A 21,387-nucleotide genomic window follows, 5' to 3' on the forward strand; every position below is an offset into this window, starting at 1 on the left:
AGAGGGGGGAAAAACATCTAAGCTACAAAGAAACAAAGATTAAGAATTACACAGGGCTTATCCTCAGAAAATGTCATGGATTAAATTATGTCCCCCCTAAAATGTGTGTATCACTTTGGGTAGGCTGTGATTCCCAGTATTCTGTGGTTACCCTCCATTTTGTGATTGTAATTTTATGTTAAAAGGATTAGGGTGGAATTGTAACACCACCTTTACCCAGGTCACCTTCCTGATCCAAGGTAAAGGGAGTTTTCCTGGGGTGTGGCCTGCACCACCTTTTCTCTTTCAAGAGATAAAAGGAAAGGGAAGCAAGCAGAGAGTTGGGGACCTCGTAGCACCAAGAAAGCAGCAAGAAGAGCACAGCACGTCCTTTGGATACAGGGTCCCTGTGCCTGAGAAGCTCCTTGACATGTGGAAGATTGAGGACAAAGACCTCCTCCAGAGCCAACAGAGAAAGCCTCTCCCTAGAGCCGACGCTCTGAATTTGGACTTGTAACCTACTAGGCTGTGAAAAAATAAATTTCTCTTTGTCAAAGCCATCCACTTGTGGTATTTCTGTTACGGCAGCACTAGATGACCAAGACAGAATTTGGTACCAAGAGAGCGGGGTGCTACTCTAACAGGTATGCAAAATGTGGAAGCAGTTTTGAAACTGAATGGACAGAGTCGCGACAGTGGCAGAGGACCAGCCCAGCAGGAGAGGAGGCAGTGACGGAGAACCAGCAGCAGCAGAATCAGTAGACCAGTGCGAGACAGCACTGGAGCCGACCCACGGAGCGAGAGAGTTGAGTGCCTGTGCACAGAATGCTTCCTGGTGGAGTGGGGTGCCTCTGGCACTTATACGTGGAGCTACAGAGCTTTGGAACACTTGCTCCAGCAGGGCAGATGCCGACATGAGGTCTGAGGAGCCAAGAGGCCAAGAAACCAGAAAGAAGAAACTGAAGAGACAACACAATAAGCTGAGCTGACTCAGTCTCAAAAGGTATAGCCATGACCTCAGAGGTTTCAAAGGGTGGAGCCATGGCCTCTGGTGTTTCTAAGGGTGGAGATGCCACTCAGATGGACTAGGAGAATCCTTCTCCTAAAGCTCAGGGAGCAGATTTGCTCTCCCAGTGGGCCTGGAAGGCGGAGCTGAAGCCCAGGGCTGAGGGGCCTCCACTCAAACTGGAGAGTGTGGCCAACACCTAGAGCCTAGAGGGCAGGGCCAATGTGTCTCAGAAAACAGAGGATTATTTTCAAAGCTTTGAGGGCTAATGTAATAATGTGTTCTGCTGACTTGCTTGGTGCCTGTTTGCACTTCTTTTCCTACAGTTTTCCCTATTTGCTTGTGCCTATTCTGCCACTGTACCATCAGAAGGAGTTAACTTGTAGTCTCGATTTCAACAGTTGAAGAAGAATTTTTGGATTTTGGACATGGAGTTAAGACCTTTACTATGATATGATGGGATGAATATGTTTTGCGTGTTGCAAGAATGTGATTTTGGGGGTGCCAGAGGGTGGAATGTCATGGATTAAATTATGCCCCCCCCCAAAATATGTGTATCAATTGGTTAGGCCATGATTCCCAGTATTCTGTGGTTTTCCTCCATTTTGTGATTGTAATTTTATGTTAAAAGGATTAGGGTGGGATTGTAACACCACTCTTACCCAGGTTACCTCCCTGATCCAAGGTAAAAGGAGTTTCCCTGGGGTATGGCCTGCACCATCTTTACCTCTCAAGAGATAAAAGGAAAGGGAAGCAAGCAGAGAGTTGGGGACCTCATACCATCAAGAAAGCAGCACCAGGAGCAGAGTGTACCCCTTGGACATGGGGTCCCTGGACCTGAGAAGCTCTTCAACCAGGGGAAGGAAGATTGAGGACAAGGACCTTCCTCCAGAGCGGTCAGAGAGACAAAGCCTTCCCCTGGAGCCAAAGCTCTGAATTTGGACTTGTCACCTACTAGACTGTGAGAAAATAAATTTCTCTTTGTTAAAGCCATCCACTTGTGGTATTTATGTTATGGCAGCCCCAGATGACTAAGACAGAAACCATGCAAACAAAAAGAGATGGGATTCAGAAGTTTATTGTGCATCTATTATATAGCAGATAGTATGAGGGATTCAGAAGCCCTGGCTGCTAACCAAAAGGTTGGCAGTTCAAATCCACCAGCCACTCCTTGGAAGCTCTATGGGGCAGTTCTACTCTGTTCTGTAGGGTTACTATCAGTCAGAATCAACTCCATGGCAACAGGTTTGGTTTTTGGGCTTACAAGGGATTCAAGGAAGAAAAAGTTATGATCCAACCCTCCAAGAGCTTCCAGTACAAAAAAAATAATCATTACATATCACCTTATAGTTTATAGAGTTCAGTGGATAGTCATCATGTTCCTGGCCTCCTACTTGTGGTGTCATAGTGGTGGGGGATGGGAACTCCAAGAACTCCAGCAAAGAGGTAACCATAAAGTAAGCTAAAAGTGTTAGCAAATGTAAAGAATGAGTGAAAAATCCATCTGCACCATGAATACTGTCTTAGCTATCTAGTGCTGCTATAACAGAAATACCACAAGTGGATGGCTTTAACAGAGATTCATTCCTTCACAGTCTAGGAGGCTAGAAGTCCCAACTCAGGGTGCCGGCTCCAGGAGAAGTCTTTCTCTCTCTGTCAGTTCTGAGGCAAGTTCCTTGTCATCAATCTTCCCCTGGTCGAGGAGTTTCTCGGTGCAGGAACCTCAGGTCCAAAAGACATGCTCTGCTCTCAGGGCTGCTTTCTTAGTGGTATGAGATTCCCCATCTCTTTGCTTGCTTCTCTCTTTTATATCTCAAAAGACTTTGGCTCAAGATATAACCTAATCTTGTAGACTGAGTCCTGCCTCATTAACATAACTGTCTGTAATCCTGCTTCATTAACATCAGAGAGGTAGGACTTATAATACATAGGAAAATCACATTACATGACAAAACAGTGGAAAATCATACAATACTGTGAGTCATGGCCTAGTCAACTTGACACACATTTTAGGGGGACACAATTCAAACCATACCTTTCCACACATTGACCCCCCAAAATTCATGTCCTTGCCACATGTAAAACACATTCACCCCATCGTATCATAGCATGAGTCTTAAATCAACTACAAGTCCAAAATTCAAATATCCTTCTTCATTTGTGAAAACTAGGATACAAGGAATCTGCTCCCAAAGTACAAGGTAGACATTTCCATTACAAACGGAAGAAATTGAAGGGAAAGAAGGGATAATAGGCACCAAGCAAGTCGGTAGAACACATTACATTAACCTTCAAGGCTTGGAAATAACCCTGTTTTCTGAGACCGTTTAGACAATGTCCCTGCCTTCCAGACTCTGGGTATTGGCCACACTCTCTGGATTCTGAGTGGAGGCCCCTTGGTCCTGGGCTTCAGCTCCACCTTCCAGGCCCATTGGGACAGCAACTCTGCTCCCTCAGCTTTAGGCAGCCCCATTCTCCTAGTCCATCTGGGTGGCCCACCCTTTGAGGCCCCAGGGGTCGTAGCCCTACCCTTCAAGGCTGAGGCAGCTCTGCTCCCTGTGTTCCTTATTCATGCAGCTTCTGCTTCCTGGTTCCTTGGCTTCTCAGCCTCTCAGCCCTCACTGCCTGTGTCTGCCCTCCTGGGGCAAGTGTTCCAAAGCTCTGTAGCTCCACTGATAAGTGCTGGGAGGCATCCCACTCCACCAGTAAACTTTGCCTGGAAGGCACAGAGCTCTCTTGCTCTGTGGGCCAACAAGCCTTGTTCTACCAGTACGTGCTTGGAAGCACCCCACTCTGCCAGGAAGCCTCCTGTGCAAAGACACTCTCAGCTCTCTCCCTGTATGGTTCTGCTCTAGCACTCTCATGCTGGTTTCCTGGTTCTGCTGCCACTTTTCTGCTGCTGCCTCTCCCCATCTGTGCTATCTCCAGTGTAACAGCTCTCCTCACTTTCTTCTGAGTCCTCACCAGAATTGTCTTTGACATCTATAATTCCACAGTCTTTTCAAGGCAATCTAGGCTTTTACTCTTAGGCACTTAAAACTTGTCCAGCCTCTATCCATTTAGTTTCAAAACTGCTTCCACATTTTAGGTATCTGTTAGAGCAGCACCCTACTCTCTTGGTACCAAATTCTGTCTTAGGCTGGGTTCTCTAGAGAAACAAAACCAGTAAAGTGAATAATTATACATATGTAGAGAGATTTGTATCAAGGAAATGGCTCACGCAGTTGTAGAGGCTGGCACACCCCAAATCTGTGGGTCAGCCTGGAGGCTTCTCCTGATTCATGCAGCCACAGGGGCTGGTGCACCCACGATCAGCAGGTCAGAAAGCAGGGCTCTTGCTCACAGGCTGCAAAGACCAATGAATCCCAAGATCGGCAGGCACGGCCACAGGTAAGCTGCTAGCTCCAGTCCCACGAACCGTAGGTCAGATGAACAGGAGCCAGCTGCAGGACCCAGAGTGAGCAAAAGCCCATAAGCCTTGTCAGAATGTCCACTTATATTCAATGCAGGCCACATGCACAAGAAAACTTCCTTCCAAATGATTGGATACTCACAGCAGATCCCACCATGGAGGTGTCACATTATATTAAATCTCATCGTGTAAGTGATCACATCATCATACGGCTGCCCAACTACATCATAACTGCCAAACCACTGAGAATCATGGCCCAACCAAGTTGACACATGACCCTAATGATCACTATACCTCCTCTTGCTTTTTGAACCTCCAAGCCTTTGGCTTGCCCAGTTTCCTCAATTTGTTAGTATTCACCTCCCGCTTTCAGGAATTTTTTATTTTTTAAAAAAGAACCTGGCACCAGTGTCTTCTGTGTCATCTACAGCAAGATTTGGCATATCCGCCTCCCAGTCCTCATGGCCAAGTGAAGAACAAAGCTAAGCCAAAACAGAATGCTGGCCCAGAAGACATTCATAATGGAGGAAGGACCAACTAGTGGGATACCCTTGTAAAGGGCGGTGTTGGCTGAGGAGGGCTTGGTGGTCAGTATTGATGCTCCCCAAATATTCCCACCTCTGCTTTAAGGCAGGTAGTAGGCATGCCCCTGCCACCTCCCTGTGATTGGCAGAGCCACAAGGGCAGCTTTGGCCAATGAGCTGTAAGCAGAAGATATGTGTGAATCACCCCTAGGCTGAGTGTGTAATTGTCAGAGCAAGACACCCCTAGAGCTATGCTGCCCTGTATGGCAGCCACAGGTGGCTACTAAGCACTTGGATGGTGGCTAGTCCAAACTGAGATGCGCTGTACGTGTAAGATGCATATTGAATCCTGAAGACTTGGTACAAAAAAAGTCTATAAAGTTCATTAATATTTTTATATTGATTATATGTTGAAATGATAATATTGTGTTAAAACACGGGATCAAAATTAAATGAAGAAGAAGAAATTGGAGTGTAATATTTAAAGTATTTTAAAAAGAAGGAAAAAAAAAATCAAGAATTCCATATCCAGTGAAAATATTCTTCAAAAGGAAAGGAGAAATAAAGACTTTCTCAGACAGACAAAAACTAAGATGATTTGTCACCAGTAGACCTGCCTTGTAAGAAATGTTAAAAAAAAGTTCTTCAGTGAGAACAAAAATGATACAGGTCACAACCTTAGATCTACATAATGAAAGAGCATTTGAGAAGAAATAATGAAGGTAAAGTAAAATCCTTTATATTTCTTATTCTTAACTGATGTGACAGATAACAGTTTGTTTAAAATAATAATAGCAGCAATATATTGGATGATTGTAGTTTATGGATAAGTGAAATATACGACAGCTATGTTATGTTATAAAGGATGAGGCAGTATAGTGTTATTTGATAGTGGACTTAGATTAGTTGAAATGGATACCACAAACTCTAGGGAAATCACTGAAAAACTATTTTAAAGAGGTATAATTGATATGCTAAGGGAAAAAGAAAATGAAATCATACAAAATGCTCAATTAAAACCAGAGAAAGCAAAAAAAAAAAAAAAAAGAAAAAGAAAAAGAGTGGAAGACAAAAAAGAAACAAAGAACAAGGGCAACAAAGAAAAAACAATTACTAATATAAAAAACCCAAAACCAAACCTGTTGCCATCGAGTCGATTACAACTCATAGTGACCCTATAGGACAGAGTAGAACTGCCCCATAGAGTTTCCAAGGATCACCTGGTAGATTTGAACTGCTGACCTTTTTGTTGGCGCCTGCAGCACTTAACCACTACGCCACTAGGGTTTCCAAATTACTAATGTGGTAGATATTAATTCAGTTATATCTATAATAACTTAAATATGAATGGTCTGAATATACTAATTAAAAGGCAGGACTATCAGATTGGATCAAGAAAAAAACAAGATCAAGTATAGGTCGTCCATGAGAAACCCACTTTAAATATAAAAGACACAGCTGGATTAAAAGTAATGGGATGGAAAAAATATATACCATGGTAATACTAATCCAAAGAAGGCTGGAGGAGCTATATTAATTTCAGACAAAGCAGATTTCAGAGCAAGGAGAAATTGTAAGAGATAAGGAGGGTATTACACAATAATAAAGGGATCAATTCTCCAAGAAGATGTAGCAATCTTTAAAGTGTATGACCTCACAACAGAGCATCAAAATATGTGAGGCAAAAACTGATAGAGCTGCAAGGAGAAATAGAAAAACCCACTGTTATACATGGAGACATCAACACCACTCTATCAGTAACTGATAGATCCAGCAGGCATAAAATCAGTAAGGATATATCTGAGCTGAACAGAACTATTAATCAACTGGATCTAATTGACATTTCCAGAATACTTTATCAAGAATACACAGAATACACATTCTTCTCAAGCTCACAGGGAACATTTGCCAACATAAACCACATCCATGGCCATAAAACACCCCTTACTAAATTGAAAACAATAGAAATCACACAAAGTGTGCTCTCAGACCACAATGAAATTCGACTAGCAATCAATAACAAAAAGACAGTTAGAAAATCCAAAAATATCTGGAGACTTGACAACACACTTCTAAATAACACATGGGTCAAAGAAGAAGTCTCAAAAGAAATTTAAAAAATGTTTTTGAACTAACTGAAAATGAAAAAACAAATATAAAAATGAAAATATAAAAATCTGTGAGATGCAACGTGGGGAAATTGGAACCCTACCCATAGCTGGTGGAAATGCAAAATGGTACAACCATTGGCAAAAACAGTGTGGCAGTTCCTCAAAAAACTAAAAATAGAGCTACCACATGACCCAGCAACTCCACTTCCAGGAATATATCAAAAAGACTTGAAACCAGAGACTCATACACCAGTGTTTATTGCAGCACTATTCACAACAGCCAAACGGTGGAAACAACCTAAATGCTCTTCACCAGATGAATAGATAAACAAGATGTGCTACATACATACAATGGAACACTACTTGGCCAGTAGGAGAAATGAAGTTTTGATACATGGTACAATATGGATGGAGATGGAAGACATCATGCTGGGGGAAATAAGTTAATCACAAAAGGATAAATATTGTATGACCTCACTTATATAAAAAGACAAAAGGCAAATGTATCGAGAAGAAAGTTTATTAGTGGTTACCAGGGGTAGGATCCCCACATATCTGTCAGTTTGTCATAGTGTGGGGCCTTGCGTGTAGCTATGATGCTGGAAGCTGGGCCACCAGTATTCAAATACCAGCAGGATGTCAGAAGAGACTCAAACTTGCTCTTGAGCACCGAGTAGCTACAGCGAAACGAAGAAATGATAAAATAAAAGAGGTGAAGAGAAGATTTTTAAGGGTGGCATGAGAAAACAAAGTAAAGTATTATAATGACATGTGCAAAGACATGGAGATAGAAAAGCAAAAGGGAAGAACATGCTTGGCATTTTTCAAGCTGACAGAACTGAAGAAAAGATTCAGTCCTCAAGTTGCAATACTGAAGGCTTCTATGGGGAAAACATTAAAGGACACAGGAAGCATCAAAAGAAGATGGAAGGAATACACAGAGTCACTATACCAAAAAGAAATGGTTGATGTTCAACAATTTCAGGAGGCAGCATATGATCGGGAACCGATGGGACTGAAGGAAAAAGTTTAAGCTGCATACTGGAGGCACTGGCCATAAACAAGTCTCCAGGAATTGATGAAATACCAATTGAGATGTTTTAACAAACGAATGCAGTGCTGGAAGTGCTCGCTCATCTATGCCAAGAAATTTAGAAGCCAGCTACCTCGCCAACCAACTGGAAGAGATCCATATTTATGCCTATTCCAAAGAAAGGTGATCCAGCCGGATGCAGAAATTATCGAACAATATCATTAATATCACGTACAAGTAAAATTTTGCTGAAACTCATTCAAAAGCAGCTCCAGCAGTATATGGACAGGGAACTGCCAAGAAATTCAGAACAGGACATGAAGTAAGAAATATCAGTGCTGATGTCAGATGGATTCTGGCTGAAATCAGAGAACACCAAAAAGATGTTTACCTGTGTTTTAATGACTATGCAAAGGCATTTGATTGTGTGGATCATAACCAGTTATGGATAACATTGAGAAGAATGGGAATTCCAGAACACTTAATTGTGCTCATGAGGAATCTGTACATGGATTAAGAGGTAGTCGTTCGAACAGAACAAGGGGACACTGAGTGATTTAAAGTCAGGAAAGGTGTGCTCCTGGGTTGTAATCCTTCACCATACTTATTCAGTCTGCATGCTGAGCAAATAATTCCAGGAGCTGGAGTATATGAAGAAGAATGGGGCATCGGGATTGGAGGAAGACTCATTAACGACCTGTGTTATACAGATGACACAACCTTACTTGCTGAAAGTAAAGAGGACTTGAAGTACTTACTGATGAAGATCAAAGACCACAGCCTTCGGTATGGATTTCAACTTAACATAAACAAAACAAAAATCCTCACAACTGGACCAATGAGCAACATCATGATCAATGGAAAAAACATTGAAGTTGTCAAGGATTTCATTTTACTTAGATCCACAATCAACACCCATGGAAGCAGCAGTCGAAAATTCAAAAGACCCATTGCACTGGGCAAATCTGCTGCAAAAGACCTCTTTAAAGTGTTAAAAAGCAACGATGTCTCCTTGAAGGCTAAGGTGCGCCTGACCCAAGCCATGGTATTTTTAATTGCCTCATCAATTTTTTTTTTTTTTTCATGTGCATGTGAAAGCTGGATGATGAATAAGGAAGACTGAAGAATTGATGTCTTTGAATTGTGGTGTTGTCAAAGAATATGGAGTATACTATGGACTGTCAGAAGAATGAATAAATCTGTCTTGGAAGAAGTACAACCCGAATGCTCTTTAGAAGCAAGGATGGCGAGACTGCATCTCACATACTTTGGACATATTTTCAGGAGGGATCAGTCCCTGGAGGAGGACATCATGCTTGGTAAAGTACAGGGTCAGTGAAAAAGAGGAAGATCCTCAGTGAGAGGGACTGACACAGTGGCTGCAACAATGAACTCAAGCATAACAACGATTGTGAGGATGGCGCAGGACTGAGCAGTGTTTCGTTCTGCTGTACAGAGAGTCACTGTGGGTCAGAACTGACTTGACGACACCTAACAACAACAACAACAACAACAGGAGTGGGAGGGGTGGGGAAAAGGGAAGTTAACGGTGATGGAAATATCACATTGCTTAAGGGTAGGGTTGCACTGTCAATTATTGTAATTGCTGTCAATAAATTGAGCACCTGTAAAAAGTTGAATTGACAAAAGTTGTATAACAGATACATTTACAACAATGACAAAAAAAAAAAAAAAAGAGTAGCTACTGAGGCTGCTTATGTACAGCCAAAAACCTCATGGGATTTGGTGGCTTAGGGTCATGGTTTCATGGAACATTCCAGGTAATTGGCCTAATAACATGCATAGTGCTCCTGTTCTACTTCCTAGTACACTGCGTACAGCCTGGTGTCTTAAAAGCTTGCAAGCAGCCATCCAAGGCATAGCAATTGGACCCTATTTGCCTGGAGCAACAGAAGAAGAAGGAGAGTCGGGAATAGAAGGAGGAAATGGAATGTGTGGCTAATTGCCTCCTTTAACAACTGCCTCCATTGCCATGAGACAAGAATTAAATGGTGCCTGGCTTACATTACTGAACACTTTGATCAAAGATTACATAGAAGAATCCTGACCAAAAGGGAGAAAATGCAGAAAAGAATTTCAAAATGTCATGGATTCCAGACTCCCTGGAGCCATGAAGTTTGGATGAACCCCTGAAAATATTGGTCTGAGATAATCTTTAAACCTTAAGTCAGAAATGTCCTTGAAGTCTCCTTAAAACAAAACAATAGTTTAGCTTAACTAGTAAAAAATGTACGCTTTGAGCATTAAGCTCTTTTAAGAACTACCTATATGGGACCGATTTGATAACAGCAACGTGAAAGATTAGATAGGAACCTTAGGGGGCAGTAAACTTATGTTAATGAGGGAGGAACAACTCAGAAAAGGAGGGTGAGAATGGTTGTACAACTCAAAAATGTGATCAATGTCACTAAATGGAGCATGTATGTAAACTGTTGAATTGGTGTATCTTTTGCTGTGTATATTCTCAACAACAACAACAAAAATAAATAAAAGTTTTCTAAAAATTGTGATATGCAGTGAACGTACTTGTTTTAGATTGAACTGTGTCTCCCTAAAATGCGTGTCAACTTGGCTAGGCCATGATTCCCAGTATTGTGTGGTTGTCTTCCATTTTGTGATCTGATGAGATTACCTATGTGTGGTAAATCCTAACCTCTACAATGTAAATGAGGCAGGGTTAGAGGCAGTTATGGTAATGAGGCGTACACCATGACCTAGTGGGGTTTACCCTAGGTATGCAAGGCCACAATCTACAGGATTAGGTTGTATACTGAGTCAATATATTTTGAGATATAAAAGAGAGAAGTGAACAGAGAGATGGGGGACCTCATGCCTCCAAGAATGCTGCAAAGAAAGAAACACCAGGAGCAGAGCACATCCTTTGGCCCTAGGTTCCCTGTGCTGAGATACTCCTCAACCAGGGGAGATTGATGACAAGGACCTTCCCATAGAACCAACAGACAGAGAAAGCATTCCCTGGGAGCTAGTGCCCTGAATTCAGACTTCTAGCCTCCTAGACTGTGAGAGAATAAATTTCTGTTTGTTGAAGCCATTCAGTATGGTGTTTCTGTTATAGGAGCCCTAGATAACTAAGACAGCAGTGCTTAGAGGAAAATGCATAGCATTGAATGCATACATTAGAAAAGAAAAGAAAAAAAAAAAAAAGTAAGCGGAAGAAAAGAAATAATGAAAATCAGAGCAGAAATCAATGAAGTTGAAATAAGAATAGGGAAAATCAATGAAACCATAAGCTGGTTCTTTGAAAAGTTCAATAAAATTGATAAACCTCTAGGCAGACTAACCAAGAAAAAAAGAAGACACAAATTATTAATATTAGAAATGAAAGAGGAGCCATCACAACTGATCCCATGAACATTAAAACCAAAAACAAAACCAAACCCGTTGCTGCTGAGTTGATTCCAACTCATAGTAAGTCTATAGGACAGAGCAGAACTGCCCCATAGGATTTTCCAGGAGTGGCTGGTGGATTTGAACCACCAATCTTTTGGTTAGCAGCCGAGCTCTTAACCACTGTGCCATCAGAATTCCCTATGGACATTAAAAGGATAATAAAGGAATACTGTGAACAACTCTATGCACACAAATTTGATAGCTTAGATGAAATGGAGCAATCTCTAGAAAGATACAAGCTACCAAAACTCATACAAGGAGAAATAGACAGTTTGAGCAGTCCTATATCCATTAAGGAAATTAATCAACAACTAATAACCTTCCAAAATAGAAACCACCAGGCCCAGATGGTTTCTTTGGTGAATTCTACAAATACTTAAAGAATAATTAACACCAATGCTTCTAACACTCTTCCAAAAAATTCTATGAGGCCAATATTGCCCTAATACCAAAACCAAAGAAATTACTGGGAAGGAAAATTACACACCAATATCTCTCAAGAACATAGATGCAAAGATCCTCAGCAAAATATTAGCAAATTGAATCCAACAATGCAGAAAAAGAATTATACACCATGACCTAGTGGGGTTTACCCATGGTATGCAAGGCCGGTTCAACATTTGAAAACCGGTTAATATAATTCTTCATATCAACAGGGTAAAGAAAAATCATATGACCGTATGAGTAGATGCAAAGAAATCATTTGACAAGATCCAACACCCATCCATGAATACAGACTCTCAGCAAGCTAGCAATAGAAGGGAACTTTTTAAACTGAATAAAGAACATCTACAAAAACATGAGAGCTAACAAAATACTTAATGGGGAGAAACTGGATGCTTTCTCCCTAAGATCAGGAACAAGACAAGGATGTCCTCTGTCGCCACTCCTATCAACATTGTATTGTAAGTTCTAGTTAATGTAAAGGAAAGGAAATAAAAGGTATACACACTGAGGAGGAAGAAATAAAACTGTCTTCATCTGCAGATGATATGATTGTCTATCTAGAAAATCCCAAAGAATTGACAAAAAAATACTTGGAACTATTAAGTGAGCATAGCAAGGTTTCAGGGTACAAAGTTAACATACAAAAGTCAATTACTTCCCTATATACCAGCAACAAAGAACTGGAGTTTTAAAGTAAAAACATACCATTTACATTAACACTAAAAGAAATGACATACTTTGGTACAAATCTAACAAAAATTTATACAAGATCTATATGAGGACAACTACAAGACTCTCTGGTGAAAGAAATGCAATTTCGAAATAAATGGAGGGATATTCCACACTCAGGGATAACAAAACCAAACCCAACCCATTGCTGTCGAGTTGATTCCTACTCACGGCAACTCTATAGGACAGAGTAGAACGGCCCCATAGAGTTCCCAAGGAGCAGCTCGTGGATTTGAACTGCTGAGCTTTTGGTTAGTAGCTGAGCTCTTAACCTTTGTGCCACCAGGGCATTCATGGATAGGAAGACTTATTATTCAGACTGCAATCCTTCTCAACTTCATCTACAGATTCAATGCAATACCAATCAAAATCTCAGCAAGCTATTTTGTGGATATTGACAAACTGATTTACAAAGGCAGAAGACCAAGAAATGGCCAACAAATAATGAAAAATAGAGTTGGAGGACTGGCATTATCCTACTTCAAGAGTTACTCTTAAGTTATTGTGATCAAGACAGCGTGTTACTGATGAAGGAATAGGAAAATAGATCAGTGAAACAGAATAGAGTCCACAAATTGACCTACGCAAATATAGTCAACTGATCTTTGACAAAAGGAGCAAAGGCAACTCCACAGTGAAAGGATAGTCTTTTTAACAAATGGCACTGGGACAGCTGAACATGCACATGCAAAGCATGAATATAACACAGCTTACATCTTTCCCAAAAATTAACTCAAAATGAATCACAGGCCTAAATATAAGATGCAAAACGTTACAACTTCTAGAAGATAACACAGGAAAAAATCCAGGTGATTTGGGTTTGGAGATAGCTTTTTAGATACAGCATCAAAAGTATGATTGATAAAAGAAAAAATGGACAAGATGGCCTTTGTTAAAATTAAAAACATCTGCTCTACAAAAGACATTTTTTAAAATTTTTTTATTGTGCTTTAAGTGGATGTTTACAAATCAAGTCAGTCTCTCATACAAAAATTTATATATACCTTGCTATATCGATGGCAGTGGATATAATACTCCTAGTTGCTCTCACCCTAATGAGGCAGCACACTCCTTCCCTCCACTCTCTACTATCGTGTCCATTGGCCAGCTTCTGACCCCCTCTGCCCTCTCATCTCCCCTCCAGACAGGAGCTGCCCACATAGTCCCATGTGTCTACTGATCCAAGAAGCTCACTCCTCAGCAGTATCATTTTCTATCCCATAGTCCTGTCCAATCCCTGTCTGAAGAGTTGGCTTTGGGAATGGTTCCTGTCTTGGGCCAACAGAAGGCCTGTGGACCATGATCTCGGGGATCCTTCTAGTCTCAGTAAGACCATTAAGTCGGGTCTTTTTAGGAGAATTTGAGGTCTGCATCCCACTGCTCTCCTGCTTCCTCAGGGGTTCTGTCTTGTGTTCCTCTTGGGGCAGTCATTGGTTGTAGCCGGGCACCATCTAGTTCTTCTGGTCTCAGGCTGATGTAGTCTCTGGTTTATTTGGCCCTATCTCTTGAGCTCATAATTACCTTGTGTCTTTGGTGTTCTTCATTCTCCTTTTCTCAAAGTGGGTTGAGACCAACCGATGCATCCTAGATGGCTGCGTGCTAGCTTTTAAGACCCCAGAGGCCACTCTCCAAAGTGGGATGCAGAATGTTTTCTTAATAGATTTTATTATACCAATTGACTTAGATGTCCCCTGAAACCATGGTCCCCAAACACCCGCCTCTACTACGCTGGCCTTCGAAGCATTCAGTTTATTCAGGAAACTTCTTTGCTTTTGTTTTAGTCCAGTTGTGCTGACCTGTCCTGTATTGTGTGTTGTCTTTCCCTTCACCTAAAATAGTTCTTATCTACTATCTAATTTGTGAAAACCCCTCTTCCTTCCTCCCTCTCTACTCTCGTAACCATCAAAGAGTATTTTCTTCTCTGTTTAAACTATTTTTTGAGTTCATATATTAGTGGTCTTCTACAATATTTGTCCTTTTGCAACTGACTAATTTCACTCAGCATAATACCTTCCAGATTCCTCCATGTTATGAAATGTTTCACAGATTCATCTTTGTTCTTTATCAATTTGTAGTATTCCATTGTGTGAATATGCCACAATTTATTTATCCATTCATCTGTTGATGGGCACCTTGGTTGCTTCCATCTTTTTGCTATTGGAAACAGTGCTGCAATGAACATGGCTGTGCATATATCTGGTTGTGTAAAGGCTCCCATTTCTCTAGGATATATTCCAAGGAGTGGGATTGCTGGATTGTATGGTAGTTCTATTTCTACCTTTTTAAAGAAGCTTCAAATCGGTTTCCGAATTTTACATTCCCACCAGCAGTGTATAAGTGTTGCAGTCTGTCCACAATCTCTCCAACATTTATTATTTTGTGTTTTGTGGATTAATGCCTGCCTTGTTAGAATGAGATGGAGTCTCATTGTAGTTTTGATTTGCATTTCTGTAATGGCTAATGATCATAAGCATTTCCTCATGTATCTGTTAGCTACCTGAATGCATGTTCATATCCTTTGCCCGTTTTTAATTGGGTTATTTGTATTTCTGTAGTTGAGTTTTTGCAGTATCATGTAGATTTCAGAAATCAGATGCTGATCGGAAATGTCATAGCTAAAAACTTTTTCCCGGTCTGTAGGTAATCTTTTTACTCATTTGATGAATTCTTTGGATGAGCATAGCTGTTTGATTTTTAGAAGCTCCCAGTTATCTGGTTTCACTTCTGAAAAGACACTCCAGGAGAGTGAAAAGTCAAGCCAAAGACTGGGACAAAGTATTTGCAAAACACATATCTGATAAAGGACTTGTATCCAAAACATACAAAGAACTCTTAAAACTCAACAATAAGAAAACAAACAATCCAGCAGGAGATCTGAACAAGTATCTCAGCAAAGAAGTTTTACAGCGGGCAAAAGCTCATCATCATATATCATCAAGGAATTGCTAATTAAAAAAACGAGATACCACTACACACATATTAAAAAAAAAAAAATGAATAGCTAAAATCCAAAACACTGATAACACCAAATGCTGGTGAGGATATGGAGCAAAGGAAATTCTCAGTCATTGCTGGTGGGGGTGCAAAATGATATGTCACCTTTGGAAGACACCCTGCAATTTCTTACAAAGCTAAACATGGGCTTACCATACAACCCAGCAAAAATGCTTCTGGGTATTTACACAAATAAATTGAAAAGCTTATGTCCACATAAAAAACTGCGCAAGAATGTTTATAGCAGCTTTATCAATCATTGCTAAAACTTGAAAGCCACCAAGATTTCCTTCAATAGATGAATAAACTGTGGTGTATCCATACAATGGGGTATTATTCAGTGATGAAATGAGCTATCAAGCTCTGAAAAGACATGGAGGAACCTTAACTGCACACTGCTAGGTGAAGGAAGCAGCCAGTCTGCAAAAGCTGCATGCTATATGATTTCAACTATATGACATTCTAGAAAAGAAAAGGTAGAGAGACAGTAAAAAGATCTGTGGTTCAGGGGTTCAGGGGGAGGGTGAGAGGATGAACAGGTGGACCACAGGGCATTTTTAGGACAATGAAACTATTCTGTGTGATACTATAATGATGCACAGAGGGCATTAGGCATTTGTGAAAACTACAAGACTGCACAACAGGAAGAGTGAACCCTAATGTAAAATGTGGACTTCAGTTAATAGTGATGCATCAATAGGGATTTCTCAATTGTAACGAGAGTATCACAGGCATACAAGGTGTTAGTAGGAGAAACAATGAGCAGGGGGTAGCAGGTGTTTGGGAACTCTGTACTTTCCGTGCCATTCTTCTGTAAACCTAAAACTGCTCCAAAAAGAAAAAAGTCTGTTTTTTAAAAAATGAAATTGGACTTTTTCCTAAAAGAAAGCAAATCTCATTTGGCTGATGTGTTTCACAGTGAGGACTAGCTTTGCCGATTAAATTCTATGCCATTTTCTACAAGCTGAATGAGTTATACATTTAACATATACTTAGAACATATGATACGATAAAATAATTTTATAAAAATGTTGACAAATCTCCTCGTGTTCTATGGGCCAGAAATGGACTCCACCGATGGACCTTTAAAAAGGGCGCCATTGTTATTGGTTCCTCCTGGAGGTAAGGACAGCCTCAGCAGAAAGAAACTGGCATCATACAGTTGTATGTGGAAGCTGAGGGGTCTTCATGAGAAGCCAGCTAGAGAAGAAGCACCACCAGGGCAAGGGAGTGACAGCTGGACAACTCCAGTGGTGCTATTTTTGAGAAACCCAGGAAGTGAGGAATCCCTCATGGGAAATGCCATACCCAGAGGGCACCACTACCAGAGGACATCAGCCCCTTCCTCTCCACCAGTCTCCTCACCAACTTTTAAGAAGCCAGAGGCAGCCAGCTGAATGGAGGGATGGAGAATGAGAGATACAGGGCAAGGAAACAGAGAAGAAGCCAGCCAGGACCCCTCTTCACATTCTCAGCTTCTAGGTTTTAAAAAAGGCTTGGGCTGGGGGAAGGGAGAAGTTTTCAATTCATTGAGAGTATAGTCTTATGTGACTGAGACACTGGACTGGAACTACCACTGTTTTTGTGACTGAAAGTGATCAGAGAAATTTTATTATCTCAGTGTCCATAAAAGCTATAGGGCTTCCCAGGCTTCATCCATGGGATTTCATCCACAGGACTGGGAAGTCCTCAGATTGCATTTTTAGGTATAAGACAAAGTTGCTTTCTATTCTCAAAAAAATCAAAACCAACCCCCCCTCAAAAGTGCTGAAAAAGAGTGGAGGGAGGGAGCAGGCGGTCTCATTAAGGGGAGAGCAATTGGGAGTATGCAGCAAGGTATATATAAGCTTTTGTGTGAGAGACTGACTTCATTTGTAAACTTTCACTTAAAACACAATAAAAATTAAAGAAAAAGCCAGAGCTCAAATAAACATCCTAGCCCTTAAAAAAGAAATCTATTAAAACAAAAAGACAAAAAGAATACACACACACACAATAAACCTACTCTGCTATATGTCAATATGGATGTACGCAAATGCGTGGAGTATGATCCAGAAAGATGTGCACAGAACTCAGAGAAGTGGTCACCTCAGGCGTGGGGGGGTAGGGAACAAGGGGGATTTTCACAATACCTGTTATTTCAGTTTCATACACTGAGAATAGGATCATGTATTATTTATCAAATGAAAGATAAATTTAAATTGCATCTTACTTGTTTTAAAGAGAATCCACCAAATTTAATTTTAAAAATCACCATAGAGGTAATCAATAGAGGTCAGTCTGGGATATGGAGAGAGTAAAATATCTTTTTTCAGAGGTATTGACATCAAAACTCTGGACCAAGAAGGATCTTACAATGAAGTTAGCTTTCTGTATTCGTATTTGGAGAGGATATACTCACAGTTTCTCAGTCCAACGGTATGCCTTCCAAATATTTTCCTCAATATAAGAAATAGAGTTTCCTTGGAAATTTCTGTGAAGAAACGCAGTTCATATCTTTGAATACGTAGGAATAAGAATGAACAGAATAACTCTAAAGAATCATGGCAACCTTACTGGAAATATTCAAATACAGAAAACATCAGCTTTCTAACTTCCAAGGCTCCCAGCTGCCATATTGGTTCAATTCAGACAGATAGACTGTGGGGGGCAGGGGCACAAATGATAAGGCCAACTGCTTAGAACCTGAACTTCCTATCTGCCCAATTCTCCTCCTTTATCATTATCAGCAAATATGTACACAGATAATGCGTGCCCGGCAATGCCACAGCTTGGGCGGAGGGCCTGCTGTTGAAACCTCTCCAGATGGTGGAAGGATAAAGGCCATTAGAAACTAGAAGGACCAATGGACTGGAGTGGAAAGATCTCTCAGGCATACTGCTTAATGAAAACCTGCGGATCACTGCTGAGCAAGAAGTACAGTCCTACCTTGTTAGAAAAAACAGGAATATGCATGTAAACACGTATATGTGTGTAAATGCAAAGGGAAGAGCCTGGTAGGAAGGACACATACTCAATGGTGACAGGGTTATTTTGCTGGTGATGGGGAGGAGGGTGGGAAGGGGAAGGGGAGGGGACTTTCACATTTTATGCTATATTCCACGAATGACACGCGATTAAAATAAGTTGTTAAATTTCCGAGGTGTGGTTTCAACCACTAACTCTGTAAGTAACTTTGACTCTTTAACTCTGTCCTTTTCCCTTAGCAACAGCTTACCTACTCAGTTTATAAAGTCAAATAGGTGACATTTGAAATTAAGTCAAAACAGTTAAGTTGCCTGCCCATCTGCCTGGTGGACATTTCCACTCCACCAGAAACTTCCTGATTGCTTTATGCTCACCAACAACAGATGCCAGAAACTGAACTGATCTTCCCCAGACTGGCTCTCCTTCCTGACTGGTGGATCTCCATCTGTGTGTTCTACCACCATCAGTTTGCTAATCGTCCAGGACAGAAACTTTGGAGTCGTATTTGAGTTTTTCTCTTTCCTGTACACTGCTTCCCCAACTCTCTAGTCCATCATCAAATCCTGTCCTTTTTTTGAAGTGCTCCCAGGATTCTCTTTCCATTCCTAACACAACTGCTCTGATTCAGCCCCTTTTTCCTTTGCTCATAGATTTTCTTAGACCTTTCTATTTGGTCTCCCTGAATCAAGCTTTCTTCACCAGGCAGCCCTACATATGGATTTTAAAATAATTTTCTTGTTTTAATAATTTATCCTCCTTGCTTGAAAACTTTCAGTGGCTCTCCATGTCTCACAGTGTAACTTCCAAACCTCTGTAGCTGATATTCAACGCTTTTCACAATCTCATTGTGCATTGCTTCTTAACCCAATTCTTTGTAGCCAGACTGGTCTACTAAATCCCGAGCATTCCTGCAGCCATGCCTTTGCCTAGGTTGTATTCCCTATTTTTCTCTATTTAGCAAATCCTAGTCACTCTCTGGAGCTCTGGTGGCTGCGTGGTTAAGAGCTTGCCTGTTAACCAAAAGGCCAGCGGTTCGAATCCGCCAGCCACTCATTGGAAACCCTACGGGGCAGTTCTACTCTGTCCTATAGGGTCTCTACGAGTCGGAATCAACTCAACGGAAGCAGGTTTTGGTTTTGGTCACTCTTTAAGCTAAAGTTTTATCTTGCCCATGCAGCTTTCTCTGTCCTCCACAGGCAGGCAATTACGGATTCTGGTGAATTATCCCACCTACGGTCTGCATCTCTTTTAGTACTTAATTATGCACCACTTCCCTTTTCATGTATACTCTTTTTTGGCCATCTATCAGTCTTCCGAAGCTAATGTCCTATACTTTTGTGGCTCCTCCATACAGTGCCTAGCCCTGGATTAGGCACAGAACAGATGCTATATCTGCATATGCAGATGACACAGCCTTGCTTGCTGAAAGTGAACAGGACTTGAAGCACTTACTAATGAAGATCAAAGACCACAGCCTTCAGTATGGATTGTACCTCAACATAAAGAAAACAAAAATCCTCCCAACTGGACCAATGAGCAACATCATGATAAACGGAGAAAAGATTGAAGTTGTCAAAGATTTCATTTTACTTGGATTCACAATCAACAGCCATGGACACAGCAGTCAAGAAATCAAAAGACACATTGCGTTGGGTAAATCTGCTGCAAAGGACCTCTTTAAAGGGTCGAAGAACAAAGATGTCACCTTGAAGACTAAGGTGCACCTGACTCAAGCAATGGTGTTTTCAATCGCATCATATGCATTTGAGAGCTGGACAACGAATAAGGAAGACCGAAGAAGAATTGACGCCTTTGAGTTGTGCTGTAGGCAAAGAATATTGACTATACCATGGACTGTGAAAAGAACGAACAAATCTGTCTTAGAAGAAGTACAACCAGAATGCTCCTTAGAAGCAAGAATGGCGAGACTGTGCCTTCCATACTTTGGGCATGTTGTCAGGAGGGATCAGTCCCTGGAGAAGGAAATCATGCTTGGCAGAGTACAGGGTCAGCAGAAAAGAGGCAGACCCTCAAGGAGGTGGATTGACACAGTGGCTGCAACAATGAGCTCAAACATAACAACGATTGTAAGGATGGCTCAGCACTGGGCAGTGTTTCGTTCTGTTGTGCATAGGGTTGCTATGAGTCGGAACTGACATGAGGGCACCTAACAACAACAACAGCAACGTATATGGAAAACCAGGGACAAAGATCAAACTGGACCTGAGGGATAAAATAATAATAGCTAACATTCACATATGCTAGGTGCTGATATAAATGCTTAACATGTATGAACTTATTGAAATTTCACAATAACCCTATGGAATAGTAATTTGACAGATGAGGAAACTGAGTCACCGAGCTGGGTTCAAACCCAGGCAGCTTGGCTCCAAAATCTCTCTCTTTAACCACTTTCTTGTATCCTCACCAACTGGATGGAAAAAGGAACACGATCCTATAAAGAGGATAGAGCAAAACTGGGAATAGAGCAGAGGTTGAGGCATGAAATGATGGGGCTAAAGAAGAATTGGTAAGGAAAAATAATAAGGGCAATCACAAGCAAAAGCCTGGGGAAGCGGGCACAATAGTAAGGAGAAGAACGAGGATAAGGAAAAGTTGACGAACAAAAGGTCAAAACCAAAGTCGCTCAACATGGCTTGGGAAGATGAGGAAGCCCAGGAAGGCCTGAAGGAAAAGGCTGTCATGTTAAGCAGAGTGCAGAGGACAAATGAGGAAGGCAATGCTTACAAGAC

At 41.1% G+C, this 21,387-nt stretch overlaps 1 protein-coding gene and 1 long non-coding RNA gene across 2 annotated transcripts in view; one reads left to right on the plus strand and one right to left on the minus strand.

Annotated features, from left to right (window-relative positions):
* The window catches only part of LOC126063117 (uncharacterized), a 203,606-nt gene that overhangs the window by 122,232 nt on the left and 59,987 nt on the right, over positions 1 to 21,387 (plus strand). The window lies entirely within an intron of this gene.
* The window catches only part of LOC126063114 (leucine-rich repeat-containing protein 37A2-like), a 309,607-nt gene that overhangs the window by 53,698 nt on the left and 234,522 nt on the right, over positions 1 to 21,387 (minus strand). Inside the window, exon 13 of the mRNA XM_049861289.1 lies at positions 18,069 to 18,140. Coding sequence (XP_049717246.1) covers positions 18,069 to 18,140 — 72 coding nt within the window. The remainder of the gene's footprint in view (positions 1 to 18,068; positions 18,141 to 21,387) is intronic.

Source organism: Elephas maximus, chromosome 19, assembly GCF_024166365.1.
Source record: "Elephas maximus indicus isolate mEleMax1 chromosome 19, mEleMax1 primary haplotype, whole genome shotgun sequence".
Lineage (NCBI taxonomy): Eukaryota > Metazoa > Chordata > Mammalia > Proboscidea > Elephantidae > Elephas > Elephas maximus.